This window comes from Tiliqua scincoides, chromosome 5 (genome assembly GCF_035046505.1).
Source record: "Tiliqua scincoides isolate rTilSci1 chromosome 5, rTilSci1.hap2, whole genome shotgun sequence".
Lineage (NCBI taxonomy): Eukaryota > Metazoa > Chordata > Lepidosauria > Squamata > Scincidae > Tiliqua > Tiliqua scincoides.
In genome coordinates this window covers 71910171-71932212 of record NC_089825.1, presented here as the reverse complement: position 1 = coordinate 71932212, position 22042 = coordinate 71910171, and the positions used below count along the sequence as shown (strand labels likewise).

Here is a 22042-nt window from a genome sequence, read left to right as displayed (position 1 = left end):
GGCGTCATCGCAGCCATTCGAGGGAGAGAGGAAATGGGAAGAAAGTTGAATGCTGCGAGCTCCTCTCTCCCTCCCCACTTTTCCCAAGCTGGCTCAGGGAGGGCGCTCATCACGCAGTCCTAAGCAGCAGGAGTTGACGGAATTGCCAGGTAGCGGCAGAAAAAGGAGCCTGTGAAGAACCCGCTTTCCAACCACTGGGAGAGTAGGATCCGGACCTCAGGCATCGGCGCACCCACAGTCTGTCTCCCCCCCCCCCATCGGAAGCCGATCGTGCCCCCTCCATCCTTGCCAGGAGAATGCTGGCAGTCATACAGCCGGGGCTCTAGCACCCGAAAGGCTGGTGAAATTTGTTGCCTTCAGGTTCCTTGAAGGATCGTGTGTTTTCTTGGCATTACCCTGATGTGATTCCCCCCCCTCTGCCTGGAACGATGGGGACCTTTTGGGCTTATATTGGATTCCTAGTCTTGTCAGTGTTGTATATTCAACAAGGGCTTTCTTCTCAAGGTAAGGGTGTTGTTTTGTTGTCTTTTTGGTCAAAATTGTAGGTGAGGTCTGTGGCAGAAGGAACAAGGCTGTAACAAGGTGTGGGGCAGGGAGGTGTAGAACTGAAATGTCATGTCTCTTTGTCTCAATCTTGTTCTCGCCCCCACTAAACAAAAGCAAAAAAAACCCGAGAAGTTCACCCGAAGTGAAAATGAAATGACCCTCCTGCACTTGGTTTGAAAACATGGAGATAAGTAGCCTGCTGTGTCGCTAGTGCATGTGCAATGAATTTTGTAAAAGGTGTTTATGCATGAGAGAGAGAGAGAGAGAGAGAGAGAGAGAGAGAAATTGGGTATAGCATACCATATTGTATCACCTAGCCCTTATGCCAAAATGCATATGATTATAAAGACTATGAAAGGGCAATTGCTCGTCTCCTTTAAACAGTACGATCTTGAGCAGAACCTCCTGCTCCCCTACCTTTCTATAATTCTGTTGCCCATCTTCTTAAACCTTGGCTTTAGTTTGGTGATTCTAGATTTCGACAACCCCTCGCCCGACAACCACTCGGTCAAAGGCGCTTCTTGCATTCCAAGTAGTCTCTGCTCTGCAGAATCTATCCAGTTGTTTGAGGATTTGAGGACTGCAGTGATCATTTCAGCACCATGGAGAGATCGTATTGGGGCTGCCAGCTGAATGTTGCACCAGCAACCATTGAAACGTTGTTCAGTCTCCTTCGTTTGTTTATTGGTTCTTACTCAGTACAAGGCTGCAGGGGTCGGTGATAGTGGAAAGATTGACTGAGAATGCAGAAATATTATCTCCTTCCCTACTTGATGTAGCAAATAGATGTCACAAAGTGTGATTGTGTGTGCATGTGTTCGGGTGTTGAATATATATTCAAAATATATAACACATAAACATGTATGAAAAGGCTTTTCAATTCTGCCTGCTCATAATTTGAGAACTTTAAAACAGTGAAGATCTGGTCTGGAAATTTCTCAAATGGCATCACTATGAGTCCCAGGGTATGACCCAACCCATGTGAATGAAATACTATCTCTAAAGGCTTTTCTGTATGCCCCCAGTCAACCTGTAACAGCACAGAGCAGAAGGAAGTGGATAAACTGGTGAACTCTTGGCTGTTACCCAGACCGTTCCAGTTAATCTGAAAAATTATGAGAGGAATAATTATGGAAGGAAATTATGAGAGGAAAAATTATGAGAGGAATAATAGTAATAGTGATTTGCCTGTCATTGCTGAATGTCTTATGTGATTGATTGACTGTTTCACATATTTTAAGCTCCTTATATGGCTAGAAAATGCATCAAGAAGATTATGGCAATGATGACTTATACTAAGATCTATTCTGGCACCCCAAAATATGCTGTTAAGAGGTATTTCCTGTATTGTGTGTGGTTGGAAGGGACAGCCATACTAAAGTGACTGAAGTGCTCAGAGGGTGAATTATTTCCATCTTCTGAATCTTCTAGATTAAAACATGATCTAGTCTTTTCTTGGCTTGTCACTACAAGTAAAAAAAGAAAGATAGTATAGAATTAGTAACCACAGGAGTCAGCATGGAATGTCTGTCATGACAAGCAATGAGTGTAACCTGCTCTTTTAGACAATTCAACATTCAAAAGATCTATTCCAGTTGGTGACATGTTTTTAATCAGTTACAGGCTACAACCTTACCTATTAAATACAATCTTCTGATTTTCCAAATAGCTTTACCCCTAATCCCTAAGTGAGAGTACTGAAAGAATGCATTCCACAGAACATTGGATTTCATTAATTTAAACTTTACAAACCCAAGGGAGATATTGGTGGAGTATTTAGCCTTTCTATTAGGCACACTGGAGAGGGGTAATGACTTACTAGACAATATATGAAAGTATGAGAAGGATAAGGAAGTCGGAATGAAGAAGAAGGGGAGGAAAGAGTACAGGAATTAATTTAAACCATGGGGATAAAAAAAGACATGAGCATAGAATTATAGAAAACAGGAATGGGGAATGGTTTAGTGGGTAAAATATGAGACTGCAATAATATGTGCTTTTGTAAATATTACTTATTTGGATTAAGTCCCACAGAATCAAGAAGCCAGGCATGTTTACTTGCAAGACCCACTTGACTCAATGTACATCCAAGTATGTGTGTATGGGATTGCAGTTGAAGGGGGATAAATGAAGGGATGGAAAGGAAAGGGAATATTGAAAGGTGGGGAATATTGAAGGAGGAATCCCAATAAGATATATTTTTCTTTTTTGCAGCCAAATTTACTGAATTCCCTCGTAATGTCTCAGCTACTGAGGGGCAGAATGTGGAGATGTCTTGTGCATTCCAGAGTGGCTCTGCCTCAGTGTATCTGGAAATCCAGTGGTGGTTTCTGCGGGTAGCTGAGGACCAAGAACCTGGAGCGGAGGTGACGGGCACTCAGGTACCAATTTTCTGCCCTTGAAATTCTCTGCAAGCCATCTATTTTCCATAGCAAAGACCGGGGTGGGGGGGGGAATGGGCTTCACGGAAAATTGTGGATTTCTCCCAAAGGTTTATTTCCTCATTGTCAGCAGTCGAAACCCACCAAGAAACAACCACTCAGTGGTGGTTGAGGATGGAGCCTTAAGGTATCCTAGGGTTTTATTTGTTTGTGTTTTGTTTTTGCAGAGATTTGAACCTGATAAATATAAATACACGAGTTGTGTATGTGTTATCTCAAGGAATGGTTTTTAATCAGTCACAAAATGTAGGACAGATGTCCTCTTAGCAATGAATTCAATTGAATTTGTAGCCCTAGGTGTGCAGGCTTGTCTCTTGACAACAAGGACTCATTTTATCCTTCCATTAGAAGGCTGCTTGCTGCACTTCTTTCCCTTCAGGAAATCTAATTTCCCCTGCATCACTACAGATTAATCAACACATGGAATAGGACTAGTCTTATCAATGCACCAGGCCACAGTATCTCTCTCTCTCTCTCTCACACACACACACACACACACACACACACAGGGCAGAGAAGTCTGCTACATTATTTCTAATGTTCTAAAATTAGAATTCTAATGTTCTTCCCTCAAATATTATGCACAGACTGCTGAAGAATTCAGTTTTATCACAGCAAAAACAATTCAGTATAGTACCCTAGACTTTTTGGTGATCAGTTCAAATTTAGCTTCAATTAATGCCTAACAGTTTCCATTCAAATAACCCAACAGACTGGCTAATCGTAACAAAAAAGAGTGCCTATTAGCCCATAGGTGGCAGGCTGAGTATGGGAGTTTCTAAGCATGAATCCCTGATTTTAATCAAAATTTCCATAGCAAGTTGTGCTCAGAATATCCATTGCTTATGTGGAAGTTGCATCCTACTTGAGTTGCTGTATCACACATTTGCAGCTGGATTTACCAAAGGCAGTCCAATCCTATGGTGCTTTGGCGCTGCAAGGTCCAGTGGTGCCAAAATGGCCGCTGTTGTATTCCGCAGGACCAGAGCAGCCACTGGAGAGAAAATTTGTTCCTTTACCCTGTGTTGAGCTCTATTGGTGATAATGGGTCTTCTTGGATTTGTACCCACTATTTAATGAGCACAGAATCAAAGAGGCCCATATCAGGCTTTCAGGTATGGGAGGGGGCATACAATTTGGCAACAGACTCTGCCACCATCCCTGTTCCTTTCTCAGGCCTGACCCTTCCCTCAGTCCACCCTCCCTCTGCCCAATTCTGCCCTCCCCTAGCCTCCTCCCCACCCTCCCCTGCCCCGAAAAGCCTCACTGCCAGCCAGGGGGAACACTTACCGCCAGCCTCTCCAGCAACGTGTCTTCCTGGTGCTGAGACCAAGTGCTGACTGGTGCTGGCCTCTCCATCAGTGCAACAAGCTCACCATCAGTGCTAGAGTGCCTTACAGCAACTTTTATGACACTTGGAGTCAGCAGTGGAGCTGCAGCGTGAGCAGTACTCCCAATCAGAGGAGGTTCTTAGTCAATGTTTAAAATAGAGGTAATTGATTACACAGACCAACGCACATTTTGCTTCCTTAAACGTTACACCAATTCCTGGGTATATTTGGAGTGCCAATTCCAAAAATGGCATCTGTTTTGCCCTATCACGTCTAGTTTTGGAGACATGGCATAGCCACTTTAGTGAATGGTTCAAGCAGCTTCCTCATAAGGACGCCTACACCATGGCTTCCTCATGAGGAAGCTGCTTGAACCATTTACTAACGAGGCTATACTATATCTCCAAAACTAGATGTGATAGGGCAAAATGGATGCCATTTTTGGAATCAGCACTCCAAATTCATATCAAACCACCATAAAGTTTGGGAAAAACTTTTCTGACCCTTCATTTTGTAGGCCTATTTTATTGGTACTATATATTTTATCTGGAGACATCAACTCTTCTTGTAGTACAGAGAGAGAATGCCAGCTACTCCTAGGCACAAGTGGAACGGCACAAAAAGTAAAGCTTTTGCCAGCTTACCATGTGCCACTTACCTTTTTGGTCTATTTTCTGGTCAACAATTACTGATAACCAGACCCATCCAGGTTGCTGTGGCATTAATACAGAGTAACCAGATTAATGTCCAGGACATCCTCTGAATGTCTGAAAACCTATCTAGATTAGAGATTGGACTATGAGTAAGCTGAGACCCTGAGCTGGACCCTAGTTCCTGGCAATGGCACCACTACCATGCACCATCACCCAGTCCCTTCTAGGGAGTTACTTTAGAAAATGAACACTTCCCATTCTGACCTCTCAAGTTGTACCAAAAAAAAAAAAAAATGTACAATGACATGACTGGGCTAATATATATATATATCTTTTGGATCAGTCTGTTTGTTGCCCTTATAAAATTGTATTTGACTGTATCCAGAATGGATTCTGTGTCTCCTAAATCCATTTGTTTGTACACACAAATACACCTCCTTCCACCTTCCCAGTGAGTTGCTTACATAGTCAATTAAAATATCAAACATGAGATAGACTTATGACCCAAACCTATCCTGGGGCATTATCATAGCTAAAGGGGGCTGGGGGTACAGGGCCCTGGGTACTACACCTGAGGGGGTGTCGGCGATGCCTCACCCCCTTGTGGGCCTGCAGCATCACAAAGAGGGGGGTGCAGGAGAAGGTACTGAGGTGGCGAGGAGGTTTCCTCGCTGCCACAGTACCTTCTCTTGCACCCCCCACCCTCTGGCCACTCAGAATGGTTGCACGCCACTCTGAGAGTTGACTTTTTTTCCAAGAGGAATAAAGCAAAAATAGTATCCCCTCCAAATGTGCCCAGAAGTAATTGGTGGTGACAGTATCACATCGCCACAATTACTTCCAGGTCAGGCACAAGGTGCATCTTGAGTCACGGCCCCTGGTGCTAGACAGGCCAGCTACACCAGTGTCCTGGGCGGGCCTGCACAGTGCAGGAATGCTGATGCCATGGCTACAGCATCCTGTAAGCTGGCTGGGGACCAGGTCAGCAGGTAGAGGCAAGTGAAGAAAAAAATTTATTTTCCTCTCTGGAAGCGTGTTGATGTGCTTGATGGTCCCCTATGGGCCTATTCAGATCTATGCCAGCTCTTTTACTGATCTGTTCACCTACAGGGGGCATTTCAGGCCTGGAACAGAGGTTCCAGATGTGGTGCATGTTGCTGCTACTGAGATCCACCTTCAATCTACTCCCATCCTGGCCCAATCCCTGCCCTCAGTGCCACCACAACCAAGATGGCCAATCTGTGCAGTGCCACTGTGGGCACATAGTTTTCTGGCTTTTGGAACAAGCGGCAGCACTCAGCAGAGTGATGGAGAAGCTGCTGTGATGGCAGACTGTGCAGTGCCTTGGCAGACCTCAGGATCCGCCAGTGTACAGCATGGATAGGATTGGGGCATTAGTCCCCACCAGTGTGCCTTACATGATAATGGCCTTACATGATGAGAGAAATTCTGTGTGGTGGATTGGGAATGCGGTGGGATCTTTCTCCTTGTTTCCTGTAAAATTTTTGCCTGTATAAAAAATGAAAATAGGACATTTTCTTTTCTGTTTTGTTGCTGTTCTCGCCTTAGGGTCTATTTCCTACTGTGAGAGCATTCTGTAGAATCTAGAGGGCTGGTTTGGTCAAGGAAGACTTTGGAAATGGGGAAGCCCTTTTCCTCTCACTTAGAACTGAAGTAACGGAAAACCTGAAATCTGAAGGAAAAATGCATTTTGAATTTATATATATGAGCTCAAGGAAACTTCATGGCTGAGCAAGGGTTTGAACCTGATCTTCCAGGTCTAAGTCTGACTCCTGAATCTCTACACCAACCTGGCTTCAGAAATGCCCATTTGTCTTTCGGAATTGAAGTTTGGCATACAAACTTATTTCCTGATGTTTAATTTTTCCACCTGCTCAAGGACAGATTTCTTGTTGAAGTAATGAATTGAATTATGAAATTTTGATTCAGTGTTATTATAAGTCAGCATCTGATTTGCATTTAACACAGGCTTCTAATATTCAGAAGGAGAAAAGCAGCCATTGCATTGCAGCATTTAAAATAATACATTTCGTGCTCTATTCTTTGCTTCTACTAGCTGTCATAGCAAAAACATTGATTTTGCATTTAACACTGAAGCATGAGGAGGAATAGCTTTGGCATCACTGTATGATGAAAATGTTTTTTTCAACATAGATAGGGGAAGCTAACTGAATGTATGTAATGCATTTTGCATAGGGCATAGTTTACTTGGGGTGTATTGTTGGTCTGTTCTTGGTCAGAGAAACTCAAGGATTGCAGAGTTCCCTTCTTCACAGAGCTCTAAGCTTCTGTGGTCTTGTAATTTTCCTCAATCTTAAAATTCATCCTTTGAGGACATTTGTTTATCTCTGTCTGAGTTATGCTTGAAATTGAAAATTTGGGTATAGAATGCCCTGAGACTGAAAGCATATTCTATGTGTTTATAAAATCATATTTTGCATTGTCTGATCTCAGAAGCTAAGCAGGGTCAGGCCTGGTTAGTACTTGGATGGGAGACTGCCTGGGAATACCCGGTGCTGTAGGCTTATATCATAGTCTTTCGAGACTGAAGGTTGCCAACCAACCAGTATGCTTCCATTTTGCATTGGAGCTGTAGTAGAACTTAGGGAGATGAGATTGTGTTTGCACTATGGAGCAGACCAATCCTATCCAACTATTTAGCTGGCACAGAATCAAATAGCCCCATGTAACTCTGACAGGCCCAGGATGGGGGTTTGGAGTGGTGGAGGCCTGCTCTGCTGTCCTTTCCTCTTCCCAGGCCCAATCCTCCCTGTTCCACCCTCCCGGTAGGTAGGATGTTGAACCTATGACTCAGGCCTTCCTACTGGCTCTGCTTATTCAGTGGGTGCCAAAAAGAACCTTATAGCACTATTATGACACCCAGTGCTGGCGCTGTGACTGCAGCGCCAGTGGATCATAGGTTCAGGCTCTTACTATATTACCAGCTGTGCAAACCTGTACTCTAACCCAATGATTTTTCAGCCTTTTTCATCTCACAGCACACTGACAAGGAACTAAAATTGACAAGGCACACCATCAAGTTTTTCACAATTGACAAGGCACGTGCTGCCAGTGGGGGGGGGGTCACACACACCCCCATTGATCCTACTAATAAATTACCTTCCCCAAATTCCTGTGGCACACCTGTGGACCACTTGCGGCACACCAGTGTGCCACAGCACATGGTTGAAAATGTCTGCTCTAATCAGTTAATTATGAACTTCAGCAACAGAACTGGATCAGACGGATGAGCCTGGGTCCAATGGTGGCAAATCAGATGCCTCCAGGAAATTAACAAGCCTGAAAACTGGTGAGGAGCTGTCAGTCTGCCACCCAATGCCACCCATTTGGGGATGAGATGTTCTTGCCTTTCCGCTCTATCATGCGAGGCAAGGCCTGGCTAATGCTTGCAACCTATTGGATGCTTTTGCTGGGAAGAAGGGGGGTCTTGTTGGTTGTTTGCTGTGCACTCCCTTGTTCCCTCAGTGTGCCTCAGAGTTTTTGCCCTTGCCCATCTGCCCTCAGCGTTCTGAGATTAGGTGGTTGTCTTTTGCAACTGAATTTTTTTGCCATTTTCCTTATTGGGTCGGTGGCCAATATTTTTGCTTACCCCAGACAGTTTCTTGGTTCTTTAGCCAGGTTGGTCACACCCGGCAGGTATGGTGCTAGTCAGGGAGTGGGGATAGGGATTTTGCTGTGCACACTGAGGTACACAGGTTCAGAGGGAACAATCAATACCAATCCTTAGCTGCTGTCTAGTTCAGGGAGGCTGGCTGGTAATCCTATGGACTTGGACTGCAATGCTGACCTCAAATGCTTTCCGGCTTGGAGGAGACAGTGCAGTTCAACTTCCTGAACACCTCAGGGTTGGCACTGAAAAGCTTGTGTTGTCAACTGGCAGCTTATAGTTTGGTGTATTGAGTGGGAATGCCTGTAAGGTGCATATTTACTGTCTCCTCTAGATTAGATGCCTGCAATAGGGGGGGTGGAGTTGGGAGACAGGACCCACTGCTCTGGTTTTGGATTTATGATTAGTTTTATTTAATAAATGTGGCCTAATTCATATTCCAAGCAACTTGGCTTACATGTGTATTGGGAAATATATAGGCAATAGGCTGATAATACATATCTAAATGGACAGATGGTCTGATTCAGTATGACATGAAAGGAAAACATTCCTTGTTGTTTATTTCCATCTGATATATGGAAGTATATTGCAGATACATATAGGTTTCCAGAAGTATATTGCGGATACATGTAGGTTTCACTTAGCTGTCATAGGTAATACCACTGAGAGATCAACAGCCCCTACATTTGTCTGATGTTTTCTTAATCTAGTAACTTAAGCTAGAAGCCATCACTGGTGACAAATATGCCAAAGCAACTGTAAGATACAGGACAGACACATCTTGCTCAACAGATGCACAGGAACCCCAGTAAAATGCTTTGATTGAGAAAGCCTTCAGTCATTGTAGGGCATTATTTCTGTTGACCGAAGCAACCTAAAATCAATTCAAGAGCTTTTACTTAACTTCCATAATTAATTCCCTCATGCAGCACAATCCTATCTTGCACTGGAACAGGCAGGCCAGGAGGCCTGCACTGTATCCAGCTCAAGATTGGGGCCAGAATCAGCTCAGCCAGAGGCAAGGGAAAACTCTTCCCTTTACCCCCGGGTAAGCTGCCACAGCCCCAGTGGGTCTCCTTGGAGCTGTGCCACCTCAGGAGGTGGCACAGGTCCGAGGAGGACAGAGTGGCTTGGAGCTGCTCTGCGCTGCTTGGGTGATGGGGTTGGGATCTGGCATAACTGCCAGGTCCCAGCCCTGCCTCTCGTTCCATGTCCACCCCCCCCCAGAACACCCTCTGCCTGCCCTCCCCCACCCCAGAACGCCTCCCTCCCACCTCCTCCCCGCCCTCCCCAGACCCCTGTGTTGGCCAAGCTTGCTTGGCACAGCCTTACTTACAGCATCGGTACGGAGGCTGGATGCAGCCTCTGTGGGCCGGCACATGTCCCTGCACCGACCTAACCAGCACATGAGGAGGTGAAAAAGTGGTTTACGGCACGTTTGCGACCCTCCTGGGTTGGCACAAGGGATGTGCGCTGGCCTAACTCCCAGTTAGGATTGCGCCCTTAGAGTCAAATTATACATGTGTGCGCATGCATGCACTATGATGCACAATTCAGAATTAAACCACGGTGAGAGATTATTAGGCAATGATTAGGTGAGAGATGATTAGGTCTAATACTTTGTTCCCACCTCTCTCCTACACTGATCTTTCTCCTACACTATTTACCTTTGTACAAAGGTTTCCATTGAAGCCTTTTGTCAAAAATAGCATTTTCAGGAATGGACAATCAGAATTGGAACCACAGCAGGAGCAAAATATTAAAGCCCTCTACTCCATCTGTGGTTTCATTCCGAAACACATGCCCTCACACAGTGACACCAAAAGCAAAACCAAAGCAAACACTGAATGGGCCAGCACACATATTTATTGTAACATGTAGTTTGGCCCTTAGTACACTTCTCCACTCTGGACACATATTGAACAAATCTTTAATCACACCTGGGAGTTACACTTGCTGACATCCTGAATACAGGGAAAAAATAGGGGAGTGACAGAGGACAAGAGGGAATGAAGAAGCTGAAAGGAAGAAATTGAAAAAGAAAGGAAAGAAATGATTTATCCTTCATACTGAAGGCACCTTACCTTTGGTATGCAAAAACAGTTATCCATTCCCTAACAGGTGGAGCTCTTACCAGAGAGAGATTTGGACAACGATGGAACAAAGATAAGCGTAAGTGTGACAAAATGTAGATGATGGCTGCTTTTTAAAATGTTTTTCGTTTGCTTTACTCTCTTTAATTAACAAGCACCCCAATAGGCAATGGACTAATTACATTAAATTAATAATGTAATAATACATGGTATTAATTTATGTGCCTTTTTTATAATTTTGAGATAAATTATTAGATGAAGTTGAGATAAATGGAATGAAATTTGCTTTTTCTTGAAAGAGCTGGTCTGTCCTGATTGCCACCTTCTGGGTTCACCACATCCATCTCAGTAGCTTGCCTTGTCTTTTTCCTAAAGTGAATTGTATAGATCGGTGTTATTCAAACTGTGAGGCGCGGCTCTTTAGGGCGGCGCCAGGAACTCAAAGGGGAGGCGCGGGATGTCCTCTCCCAGCGAAACAGTCACACCCCTGGGCAGAATACGAAGCCTGTCTTCTTCACTTTTTTTAAAAGCAGAAGAAACAGGAGTTGCTCAGCTGGGAGAGTGGCTGCTGCCGCCCGCCCTCTTCCAGGCATGCTCGGCTTGCAGTCCTTAACCCTCACTGATCCTTGTCTGGTTGGTTCCTAGTTCCCAGCCTGGGACCTCTTCTCATCAAAGTGAAATCTCTCTTTTCAACCCCCTCCCTCTTCCACTCCCCCTTTCAATCCCCAAACCTTCCCACTTTCCCCCCCCTCCCCAAATAAAACGCTTCCTATTTTACCAGTCACCAGGGGTCTTAAAGTTGTTTCCATGCAGTTGGCAAAGGGGGGGGGGGGAGAGAAGCACACACTTTACTTGGCCAGGAGCAGAAAAAGGGTACTGTTTTTACAGTGATTTATTAATCTTGTTGTTTGACTGAAGAGGAAAGGCTGTATTTTCAAAGTGATGAATCTTGCTATTTGAAGGGAATAATTATCAGCCATTGATGAAGTGATTGCCAGCCCAATCCTATCCACACTTTCCTGGGAGTAAGCCCCATTGACTCTAATGAGATGCATAGGCTTAAGCTGTGCATCTGCTAGTATAGGAGACAAATCAGCTTCCTAACCAAACCCTTATCAGCTCTGATATATTTTCATGGTCTATTTTTGTCTTCCCCACCAGCTGCTGGAAAAATTTAATTTCATTAAATTAATAAAGGGTTCAATCCTATCCAAGGAGAATGGGAGAAATGACTAGTTGGATTGGGGTCCACAGGGGTGTGTGTGTGTAATGTTGGTCAGACTGGTTGTTCACAAAGTTCATTTGATAAAACAATTCTATTGGTATGCTTACAAAGTTTTAAAAAATGAGTCCTCCTGGACCAGACAAAATCTACCTACTCCAGCATCCTGTCTCCAACAGTGATCAGCAGCTGATCACTTATAAAGCATGTATATTGCTGTGTATTAATAATATATTTTTAAGATCTGCATTTAATTAATGATATGAATATAATATTAATATAGTTAATATATATTTAATATTATATTATAATAAATATAATATTATATTATAGTTAATATAGTTAATATTTCTGGCCACTTCCTGTTTAATGATGTCACTTCCAGCCCTCAGGAACATGATGGGGAGTCATGGCCAACAGCCACGGGGGTCAAAGGAGCCACTGGCTGGAAAAGTTTGAGTACCACTGGTATAGATTAAATTGCAGGTTTCGTCTTGGGTAAAACAACTGAGGAAATGTCAAAGGAAGCAAAAATAAGTTTCCATAAAACAACTGCAATTTCTTGAAGACTCTGTATCTTACTTGTTGGCATCCTTCAGTCTGGGAAGACTATGGTATCGCGCTCTGAATGGTGGTTCTGGAACAGAGTGTCCTCTCCAGTGCACGAAGCCTGGGTAAAGTAGATATGGAGGATAGACTGTTTCCCATGCAGCAAATCCCCCCTCTCCACATCGCTGAAATGGTCCAATGGAAAGGCAGAAGCCAGTACGGTTGGTTCCAGCGGCGTCACAGGAGTTGCCAGAACATGACTGTGTTCAGCCATGAACTGCCTCAGGCTGAATCAGTGATATCAGAATATCATCATCTCAGCTTATCTAAACCATAGTGAGCCACAACTGCAAGTCAGGCTTAGAAAACTGTGTCTTGTCAGTAACCAGCCAGGAATTTCATTGACAAAAAATCCAGAAAAACAGCAGGCTGCAAGAAAGAGCCCATGGATGAACCATTGCCTTGCACTTCAGAGACCATTCCTTGCATAAGATCAACATATGCATCTCCCCCCATCACTAAACAATTTGATCAATCAGTCACACAGAATTGTACTGCATCCTATGCAGGTCTACTCAGAAGTAAGCACCACTGTGTTAAGTTGGGTTTACTCCCAGGAAAGTGTGCATAGGATTGCAGCCTAGTAGCCCAATCCTGAGCTGCACATTGCCCAGAGGAGCAGTGGAACCAAAATGGCTGCCGCAGCATCCTACAGGCTTTGAGCAGCTGCTAGTGCCCCCTTGGGGGAAGGGGGCATTCACCCTCTTCCTTTGCTCCTGGCACTCAGTTCAGACTGGCACAGAGCTGGCATCAGTGCTGACATAACGCTGAGTGCCGCAGGCATGTCTTACGGCATATTTGCAACACTCAGTCCTGGTGGAAGGCCAGTGCTGACAGTTCCAGATTGGGCACTTATTCCCTTGTGTCCTCTGGTCTCTTAAAATTCACTGCAAAAGTGATTTATCCTTACTGTTGTGTTTTCTGTATGCTCAGTGAAACCCTGAACTAAATAGCCTCTCTTCTGACTGTAATTCCCATTCACCCATTTTAGTTTTCTGTGAGCATTTATAACTTTTGTTGAGGACCTGCTTTGGTTTTGCATATTTCACAGGGCACCCACCTTTGCATGCCTACAATGTACCTTTTCTTGCCAAACACCCTTAGATCCCCCCCCCCCAATCTAAGGAAAGTCTCCTATGCTGAGTGTGGAGAAGCAGCAGCAGCCCAGAGGCCTGGTTAGGAGGAGGGAGGTGTTCTGCAAATGGCTTGGGGAACGAGTCCTTGGCAGCTGGTGTGCAGCTGAAGTGCTCCGGCTCCACAATGGCAAGGACTGCCGGCCAAGCTACCCAAAGAGAGAGGAAGCTGGAGGAAGGTCCCAAGGGATTGGGATTTTCACACCTCAAGGCAAAGCCCTCCTTGCAGTGCCTGGAGAGGCAGGAGCGCCCTGGGCACCCTATGGAGTTTTGATCAAATTCTTTTTGGACAAAATACTGCTGGGAGGGAAGAGGTGGGGGGGGGGGAGAACCAACCTGGAAACAAAACACACACACAAGCAATGCTGTCCAATAGCCTGTTTGCAGATCTACCTCTCTGGAATATTTTAAGGTGCATTGCTCTTTCAGTCACCCCAATAACACACTTTATAATTCTAATAAGAAAACCGATGGGAGGGGAACAGGCTCTTGAAAAAGATGCTGTTTTTTACTAGTTCATTTAAAATTGAAATGAGCTGGACCCAGTCAGCAACCTCATTTACAGAGAGTTTGTTAATACCAAAGGGAAGGAGTCATTTCAATCACAGACTAAATAAGCCAGATGACAGTGAGAAAGAGAAGTATGAAAAGGAGGGGGAGATGTGGATGGGCTGGAGAGAGGAACCACGCACCATAGAGCAAGTTTTCAGACCAGGATTCCACTTGTGAGTGGCAAGCAAGGTTAGACAGGATCCAACTTACTATTCATGCAGTGCAATCCTGTCTTGAACTGGAACAGGCAGGCCAGGAGGCCTGCACTGTATCCAGTACAAGTTTGGGTCCAGAAGTGGCTCAGCCAGAGGCAAGGGGAAGCTCTTCCCCTTAATCCCAGATAAGCCACCATGGCCCAAATGGGTCTCCTCAAACTTGCACCACCTCAGGAGGTGGCATAAATCTGAGAATGGAACGGCTTCAAGCCGCTCCACGCAGCTCAGGAACGGGGTTGAAATCTGGCATAACAGTCAGGTCCCAGCCCTGCCTCCCGCTCCCCACTCACCCGCCCCTGGGACCACCCTCCCCCTGCCCTGGATGCAGTCTCCGTGGGCTAGCACGTGTCCCTCAGCTGGCCCAGCCAACTCAACTCCCAAGTAGGTGCAAGCGTGCTTTACAGATTGCACCCCTACTTATATTGAAATGTATCTACCATTTTGCTGCCCATTCTCCCAGTTTGGAGAGATCTTTCTGGAGCTCCTCACAATCTCTTCTAGTCTTCACCATTTGAAAAAATTGATGTCATCCGCAAACGTAGCCACCTCGCTGCTTAACCCTGCCTCCAGTCATTCACGACTCACTTAAGTCATAACTCATAACGACTCATTTGATTTAAGTGAAATCATGACTCACTCATGGCATAGATAGAGGCATACTAAAATGGTTTTATTTTTTTCATGGATGGTGGTATTATCCTAAAAAGGAGAGGCTGAAAGCAGCATTTTGTATTTTTATTCCAAATTAATATTTTAATCAATTTTAAAGCCTTTTCATCAAGTGTAATCACTGTCATATAGATGGTATATATGTATTGACAGCCTGTGGCTCTGTCTGCTGTGGCTGTCAGCAGACAGAGCCACAGGAATAAAAAAGGCATAAAACACATCACACACATACACACACCTGAAGAGCACAACTACATAATCAACTACTTGAATTAAACTTACAGAAGCCATTTAAGATTTGCAGGCTACTTGTATGAACAACCACAATGACCTAATGCTGCCAAGCACAAACAAATGAAAGCATTGCCAAATTAAAACATTGAGAAGATAGCAACTTGAATCAACAGAATTGAACATAACTTTGAATTGCTATGGAAACAAACAGCTTTTAAAGTGGAGGGGAAAAAATAAACCACACCAACATAGCAAGGAACCATTAAACATTTGCTTACTTGCAAGTGAACATGAAGCTCAGTTTAGTTTTCCAGAAGGATGAATACATTTATCCATTTGAAGGATTTCCTTCTTGAGTGTTTTTGGGCCTGTGTTCATTGGATCGGGACAATTCCAGTGGTGTTGCATTCCTCTTGGCCTGTCATTTGCAATGGACCAAGGCATGGTCACCTACTCATGGGTAAACGTGCACTGTGGCTCTGTTTCATTTTCCATAGAGTTCCATGCATTTTCCTTAGCAGCTTCTGAGTATGCTCAGAAGACTCTACAGCTAGTTAAAGCTATAAAACTCCAAGGGAGTTAGGGACTTGGAAGCACAGTCAGAACCACTGGGAACGATGCACAGGCACTCTGCAGCCACTTTAAAACGTACATGTCAGTGTGATTTCATTAACTGAGCAGGATATTGCATTTTATAAGGCCAATTTCAAGTTAAAGTGGTGTTTTCATTTTTACCATTTTAGACTGTCCCTAGGCATAGAAGATTCATGGTCAAGATCTTCTGCATTTTTTTAAGCAGATAGGGGAGCCCATAATGAATCAGATCAGAAGCAAGAAGCTGATGAAGGGGCAGCTTCCCCTTCCCCTTAATGTTTTCCCAGTTAAAATCAACCCCAAAGCTACTGCTTGCCCATGGAAGTGGAAACATTAAAATCACAATACCAGCACCCCTACAGCATATAGAGCAAGTTCAGGGAGATATCTGAATGGAAAAAATGGCACTGGGGAAGGGTTATACCTTTCTTCCCCCAGCACCACTGTCTCACCCTGATTTTCCACCACTGCTTCACAGTTGCTATTAGTCAAATGCAAGAGTTACTAGTCACAGGACTCCTGTATCACATTACATTGCACCCTTTTCCAAAAATACTATCAGCTGGACTAGGCTTTTAGTGGTTCAAAGCTCAACAGTTTGACAGAGCTTTCAAATTACTTTTAAGAGAAGAAGTGAACCAAAAGCTTCAATCCTATATCCACTTATCTGAGAGAAATTTCCATTGAATTAAATGAGACTAACTTCCGAGTTCCCTGAGATATCTCAGTTCTGAGAATCCCCTGGGGGCCGGGGATAAGAATAGGCCCCCAGTTTGGCTGTACTTGTCGTAAGAGGCGACTAAACAGCCACCGGGTAGATGGGACTCGTCAGCCTGGGAAGGCAGCTCATCTGAGAGAAGGAAAACTCTGATCCCAAACCTCCACTGCCTTGTGGCTACATCCAGTTATGGAAAAGGCTTCAGGAGTCAACCTCGAGGCAAAATCTGGAGCCGGAGTCCCTGAGGCAGTTCATGGCTGAACACAGTCACGTTCTGGCAACTCCTGCGACGCCGCTGGAACCAACCGTACTGGCTTCTGCCTTTCCATTGGACCATTTCAGCGACGTGGAGAGGGGGGATTTGCTACATGGGAAACAGTCTATCCTCCATATCTACTTTACCCAGGCTTCGCGCACTGGAGAGGACACTCTGTTCCAGAACCACCATTCAGAGCGCAATACCATAGTCTTCCCAGACTGAAGGATGCCAACAAGTAAGATACAGAGTCTTCAAGAAATTGCAATTGTTTTATGGAAACTTATTTTTGCTTCCTTTGACATTTCCTCAGTTGTTTTACCCAAGAAGAAACCTGCAATTTAATCTATACCAGTGGTACTCAAACTTTTCCAGACAGTGGCTCCCTTGACCCCCGTGGCTGTTGGCCATGACTCCCCATCATGTTCCTGAGGGCTGGAAGTGCCCAGGCTTCGCGCACTGGAGAGGACACTCTGTTCTAGAACCACCATTCAGAGCACGATACCATAGTCTTCTGAGACTGAAGGATGCCAACAACAAACTTCTGAGTAGAGGGCTGTTGTAGGACAGTGGCTAAGGGTCCAATCCTATCCAACTTCCCAGCTCTAATGCAGCTATGCCAACAAGGTATGTGCTGTTTCCTGCAGTGGGGGAGCGGTCATGGAGGTTGTTTGTTCCCTTATCTTGGGGCAGCATTGCCACTGGAAAATAGGATAGGATTGAGCCCTAAGAGTGTGGCTTGACTCAAGTTGAGTCGCTGAGTCACCACCCCCCATGATTCAACTCAAAAAGGAGTCATAATGGAGGCACTTTCCAAGTCACCATGTCACTCTTTAGTGACTCTAATGGACTCAAGTCAAGCCCCCCCTTTAAAAAGCCCTCCTTTTAAAAGTGGAAAAAACAGGCTCCTGCTGGGGAGTGTGTGCATGTGTCAGAGCTCTCTTTGAACACTCCCCTGCTTTCCCCAACCATCTGTAAAGAGGGCAGCAAGGGTGGGAGGGACAGCAAGAGAGCCGGGAGAAAAGTGGCAAGAGGGAGGAGAAAAGTCACAAGCAGCAGCTGCAAGACTTACCAAGACAACCCAATCCTGAGCTCTACTCAGTAGTACCTTTGTAGTCGCTCATTCAATGAGGGTCCACCTCCCAAGAAACAACAGAGTCATGCCTGCAAAGTGTGATTGCTCCCCTACCTACTATCTCTCCCTGGACTGAGTCGCCCCCTTTAAAAAGCCAGTCATGGGGAAAACAAGGCTGTTACCAGGGTGTGTGCTTGTGTGTGTCTGTTTTGGACTTCTTTTTACTCACTCCCCTGCTGCCCCCTTCCATCTGTAACAGGGTGGGAGGGACTGAGTGAGGGCCAGGACAGAAGGGGCAAGAGGAAGGAGGGACATGAGCAGCAGCTGGGAGGCTTACCAGGACAACCTGATCCTTGCAGCTCTACTCAGAAGTAGTTCCACTGCAGCCATTCATTCAATGAGGGTTGCTCCTCCTCCTGCCCTTCCTCAGCCAATGGAAATATGACAATGCTTGTCCTTTGTCCAATGATCATCCATTCCTTCCTTTATATCAGAGATGGAAAAAGAGAGTCCAGTACCACCTCCCTGCTCCTGCTTACATTAACCCTTTCCTGCCTCCCAGCTACAACTCCCTGCTGCTTGCTATTGGAATGCTTACCCCATGAGGTTTTTCACCTGGTGAAAACAGTGAGCAGGCACCCTGAGACACAGGCAGACTTGAGTCAGCACACATGGGGACGAGTGCCGAGTCAGGGGGTCCCTGTCTTCCACGTGTGTGACTCATGAGTCACAGAGTCAGTAAAAATCATGTATTTTCATGACTTGAGTCGGAGTCACTGACTCAAGTTCCCAACACTGCCTAAGAATTGTTGAGAAGTTCATGCTTCATTCACGCTTCAGTTCATTGCCAGAATCAGCTCTTTCTGCACCCAGGGGAGGCACATGCAGGGATGGATATAATGCAAATTCAAAATGATTATCTGAAAGATGCATCCAGATAATTTTCAAAATGCAAAACAGGAATGGGAATGATTGCTGAAGTTCAGGATCAGTTAAAACTGAATGTGAACCATTAGGGGTCCTGTTATTAAAATTAAAAGTTATCACCATTTGACTACTTCTGCTCAGAAGTTCATTTTTCTCTTCCTAACCAATGATTTTCAATGGCTGAATGTGATTTACTGTGTTAGGGTACAATCCTAACCAGATCTACTCTGAAGTAAGTCCTATTTTGTTCAATGGGGCTTACTCTCAGGAAAGTGTGGTTAGGATTGTAGCCTTAGGCTGTGGGCCTGGAACAGGCCCTAGAATAGGTGCATTATTGTTCCACATTTGTTAAAGTGAGTATACTCTAACCATGAACCTCGGTAGGTAAAATAGCATCCCTCAGCCTTAGTTCCCCCTTCATTTGCATTGTGGGGATAAGAATACCAATGTATTTTTACAGAGCTATTACAAGAATTACAAAGATAAAGATAAAACATGTGAAGTTCTTTGAAGGCTGAAGAAAGTGTTATTGCAATGCTGAGTATTATTAAATTGTCAGAATGGTAATGTCTGATGTGATATATTGTTTCTGGAAATTTTACAGACAGTGAAAGTACAAGGGAATGACATCTCCCACAAGCTGCAGATCTCCAAAGTAAGGAAAAAGGACGAAGGGTTGTATGAGTGCAGGGTGACAGATGCCAATTATGGAGACCTTCAGGAATATAAAGCCCAAGCCTATCTCAAAGTTAGTGCAAACAGCCACACCCGGCGAATGCAGGCCTTTGAAGCTTCCCCAATGTGGCTGCAGGATAAACCTCGCAAGAACATTTCAGCAGCCGTTCCCAGTAGCATCCAGAACTCTGCCAGTCAGCGTATGCGCCCCACCGCCAGCCCTCCAGCAGACGCCAAAATCCCCAAACAAAGCCCACAATCAGGTATGAGAAACATTTTTGAGCACTTGGAGGGTTTTACTGCAAATGAGCTTGAGACATAAATGAGGGTAACATTCAACATTCTGCCTCTTGTGTGACTGAGTGCTAGTTTTGTCTGATATTACTAGCATGTGGAGGACCCTCTGATTTGGATCACTACTGTGGCAATGGGGAAGAGCGCTTTAACTCCCTGCCCATCATGGGCCAATTCAGATCCCACCATGACTGCTGCCTGAAAGAAAAGCTTCCACTGGTATCCACTTGCCTCCTCTGGGGCAAATAGCAGCTGCAGGAGTCTAATCCAGATTGCAACCATAGCTGAGCAAATTAAAGCATCACCCAACATAGCCCCAATCCAAATCACCCCCATGTGTGCTGTTTATGTTAGAAAAATCAAGCATGCCAGCCCCAGTCATGCAATAGATGTTTCATCTAATTTAGTCATAAAACTCACTGCAGAAGAAAAAAACGGGGGGAGGGATGCCGCTGCTAGTTAAAATTTATGCTCAATGCTTCTTAGAGCCAAAGCACTATGCAAACATATGGCAAGCCTATAGGCTCCTGCCTATATAAGCAAGCAAATGAAACTCCACTGACTTTGGTGTGGTAAATTCATTCCTGAAGCTGCTCTTAGTTTAAAGCAGATCTGTACACCAAGCCAAATGCATTCCCCCATGAGCCATGTGTGATCCACTAGGGCCTTGATAACTCCCATTTGTTTTTTGCCTGTCTGGGACAGGCAAATCACTCAGAGGAGGTTATCAAGCACTTAACAGTGTGTGGTGTCAACACATTGCAATATAACACATTTTCAGGTCCGAATCAGAAGTTTCAGAGATGGTATATCAAGAACCAAAACAAAAATAATTGCACATGAAGGTGGTTTAGAAAGTTATATTTGACCTTTCATTTTTAAAAATAAAAGGTAGTTTTTTTAAACTTTCCATTTGCTTCCTGTTTTAGATGTCAGCTGAATTCTCATAGTCATCAAATTAGATTGGAAATGATCTGATTTCTTCCTCAAAAAGTTGGGAAAAAATCAGATTATGTTTGGAGCCAACTTGAGGCTCAAAAAATTACTTCCCTCACTCCAAAGAGCCTCCCCACCAGCTTCTTACATTCCAACACTCAACTGGAAAGAATTCAGCAATGACAGAAATAGAAGCAAAGCATTTGTTGGAGCCACGCTAGCGTCTAAGCCTTATTGACTAAAAGCTTTCAGATTCCCTTTATATTGATGAAAAGCTTTCCTGAAAAAGAGAATCTTATACCCTCTAGCCTAAGGCTTAGGCAGCAGTGTCACTCCGACAAACCAGAAAAAAAATAACAAAAGTGTTCGGGTTCCCTGGATGAGCCTTGTGAAATCTTAAGCAACAGAAACCTCTGCAATCCCTATGATCAACCAAGCTCTAGAAAAGTTTCTCCACTAAACTCCCTTAACATTTTATTTTCTCTTTTTGACTACAGTTTTATTGCAAGCTCCGAAGCACTCCAAAACATTCTTGCTACTAGCCTTTTAGAACACAGCCAGAAATTTCTGAGCCCCAAGATACTTTCTTCAAGGTCCTTTGGCAGTTTAGTGTGTGTTGCAATTGCATTGAGCTCCCACGTATATCTGGGAGAGAGTTTTCTGAGACAAAAAGTGTTCCTGTTCTCTATTTGGCATGACAATTAAGTTAACCAGAGGTGTACCTAGAAACCCCAGCATGGAGGACAGTGACATCATGATGTTCTCCAGGGAGAACCCAGAAGTGACTGCCTTGCACTGTGTACGGTTCTCCCCAAGGAGAGGGTACTTGCTGCTGTGGCTTTGCACCCCTGTTCCTTCTCCTGTGGAGGCTCGCCCTTGAAAGGGGCGCCACTTGAAGGGCTGCCCCTGAGCAGAAAGAATGGGTGTGCAGAGCCATAGTAGCAAGCACCCCCCCCCCCTCTGGGAGGACCATAAGTGGCACAAGGCAGTCATACACCCTCCCTTGGCATAGGCCCAGGACAAGTGCCTCTCAGGCTCTGTCCGTGTTACACCTATGAGCTTACGCAACCCCAACTCTGAGGTTCGCACATCCTAGGGTAAGTTCCTTCTTGGCAAATCTGTAATACCCTTTTGTGAAATGACTATATCACCACAGATAAGCTGTTACTCAGGCTTGGATTGGTCACCAATAATGAAAATGCCTGGTTGTTGTTGTATGG

At 44.7% G+C, this 22042-nt stretch overlaps 1 protein-coding gene across 2 annotated transcripts in view; it reads left to right on the top strand.

Annotated features, from left to right (window-relative positions):
• Nucleotides 1–428: 428 nt before the first annotated feature.
• Nucleotides 429–22042, top strand: part of VSTM2A (V-set and transmembrane domain containing 2A) — a 35801-nt gene continuing 14187 nt past the window's right edge. For both annotated transcript variants that reach the window (XM_066631229.1, XM_066631230.1), the window contains exons 1-4: nucleotides 429–504; nucleotides 2761–2927; nucleotides 10742–10792; nucleotides 19522–19855. In XM_066631229.1, the coding sequence (XP_066487326.1) occupies nucleotides 429–504; nucleotides 2761–2927; nucleotides 10742–10792; nucleotides 19522–19855 (628 nt within the window). The remainder of the gene's footprint in view (nucleotides 505–2760; nucleotides 2928–10741; nucleotides 10793–19521; nucleotides 19856–22042) is intronic.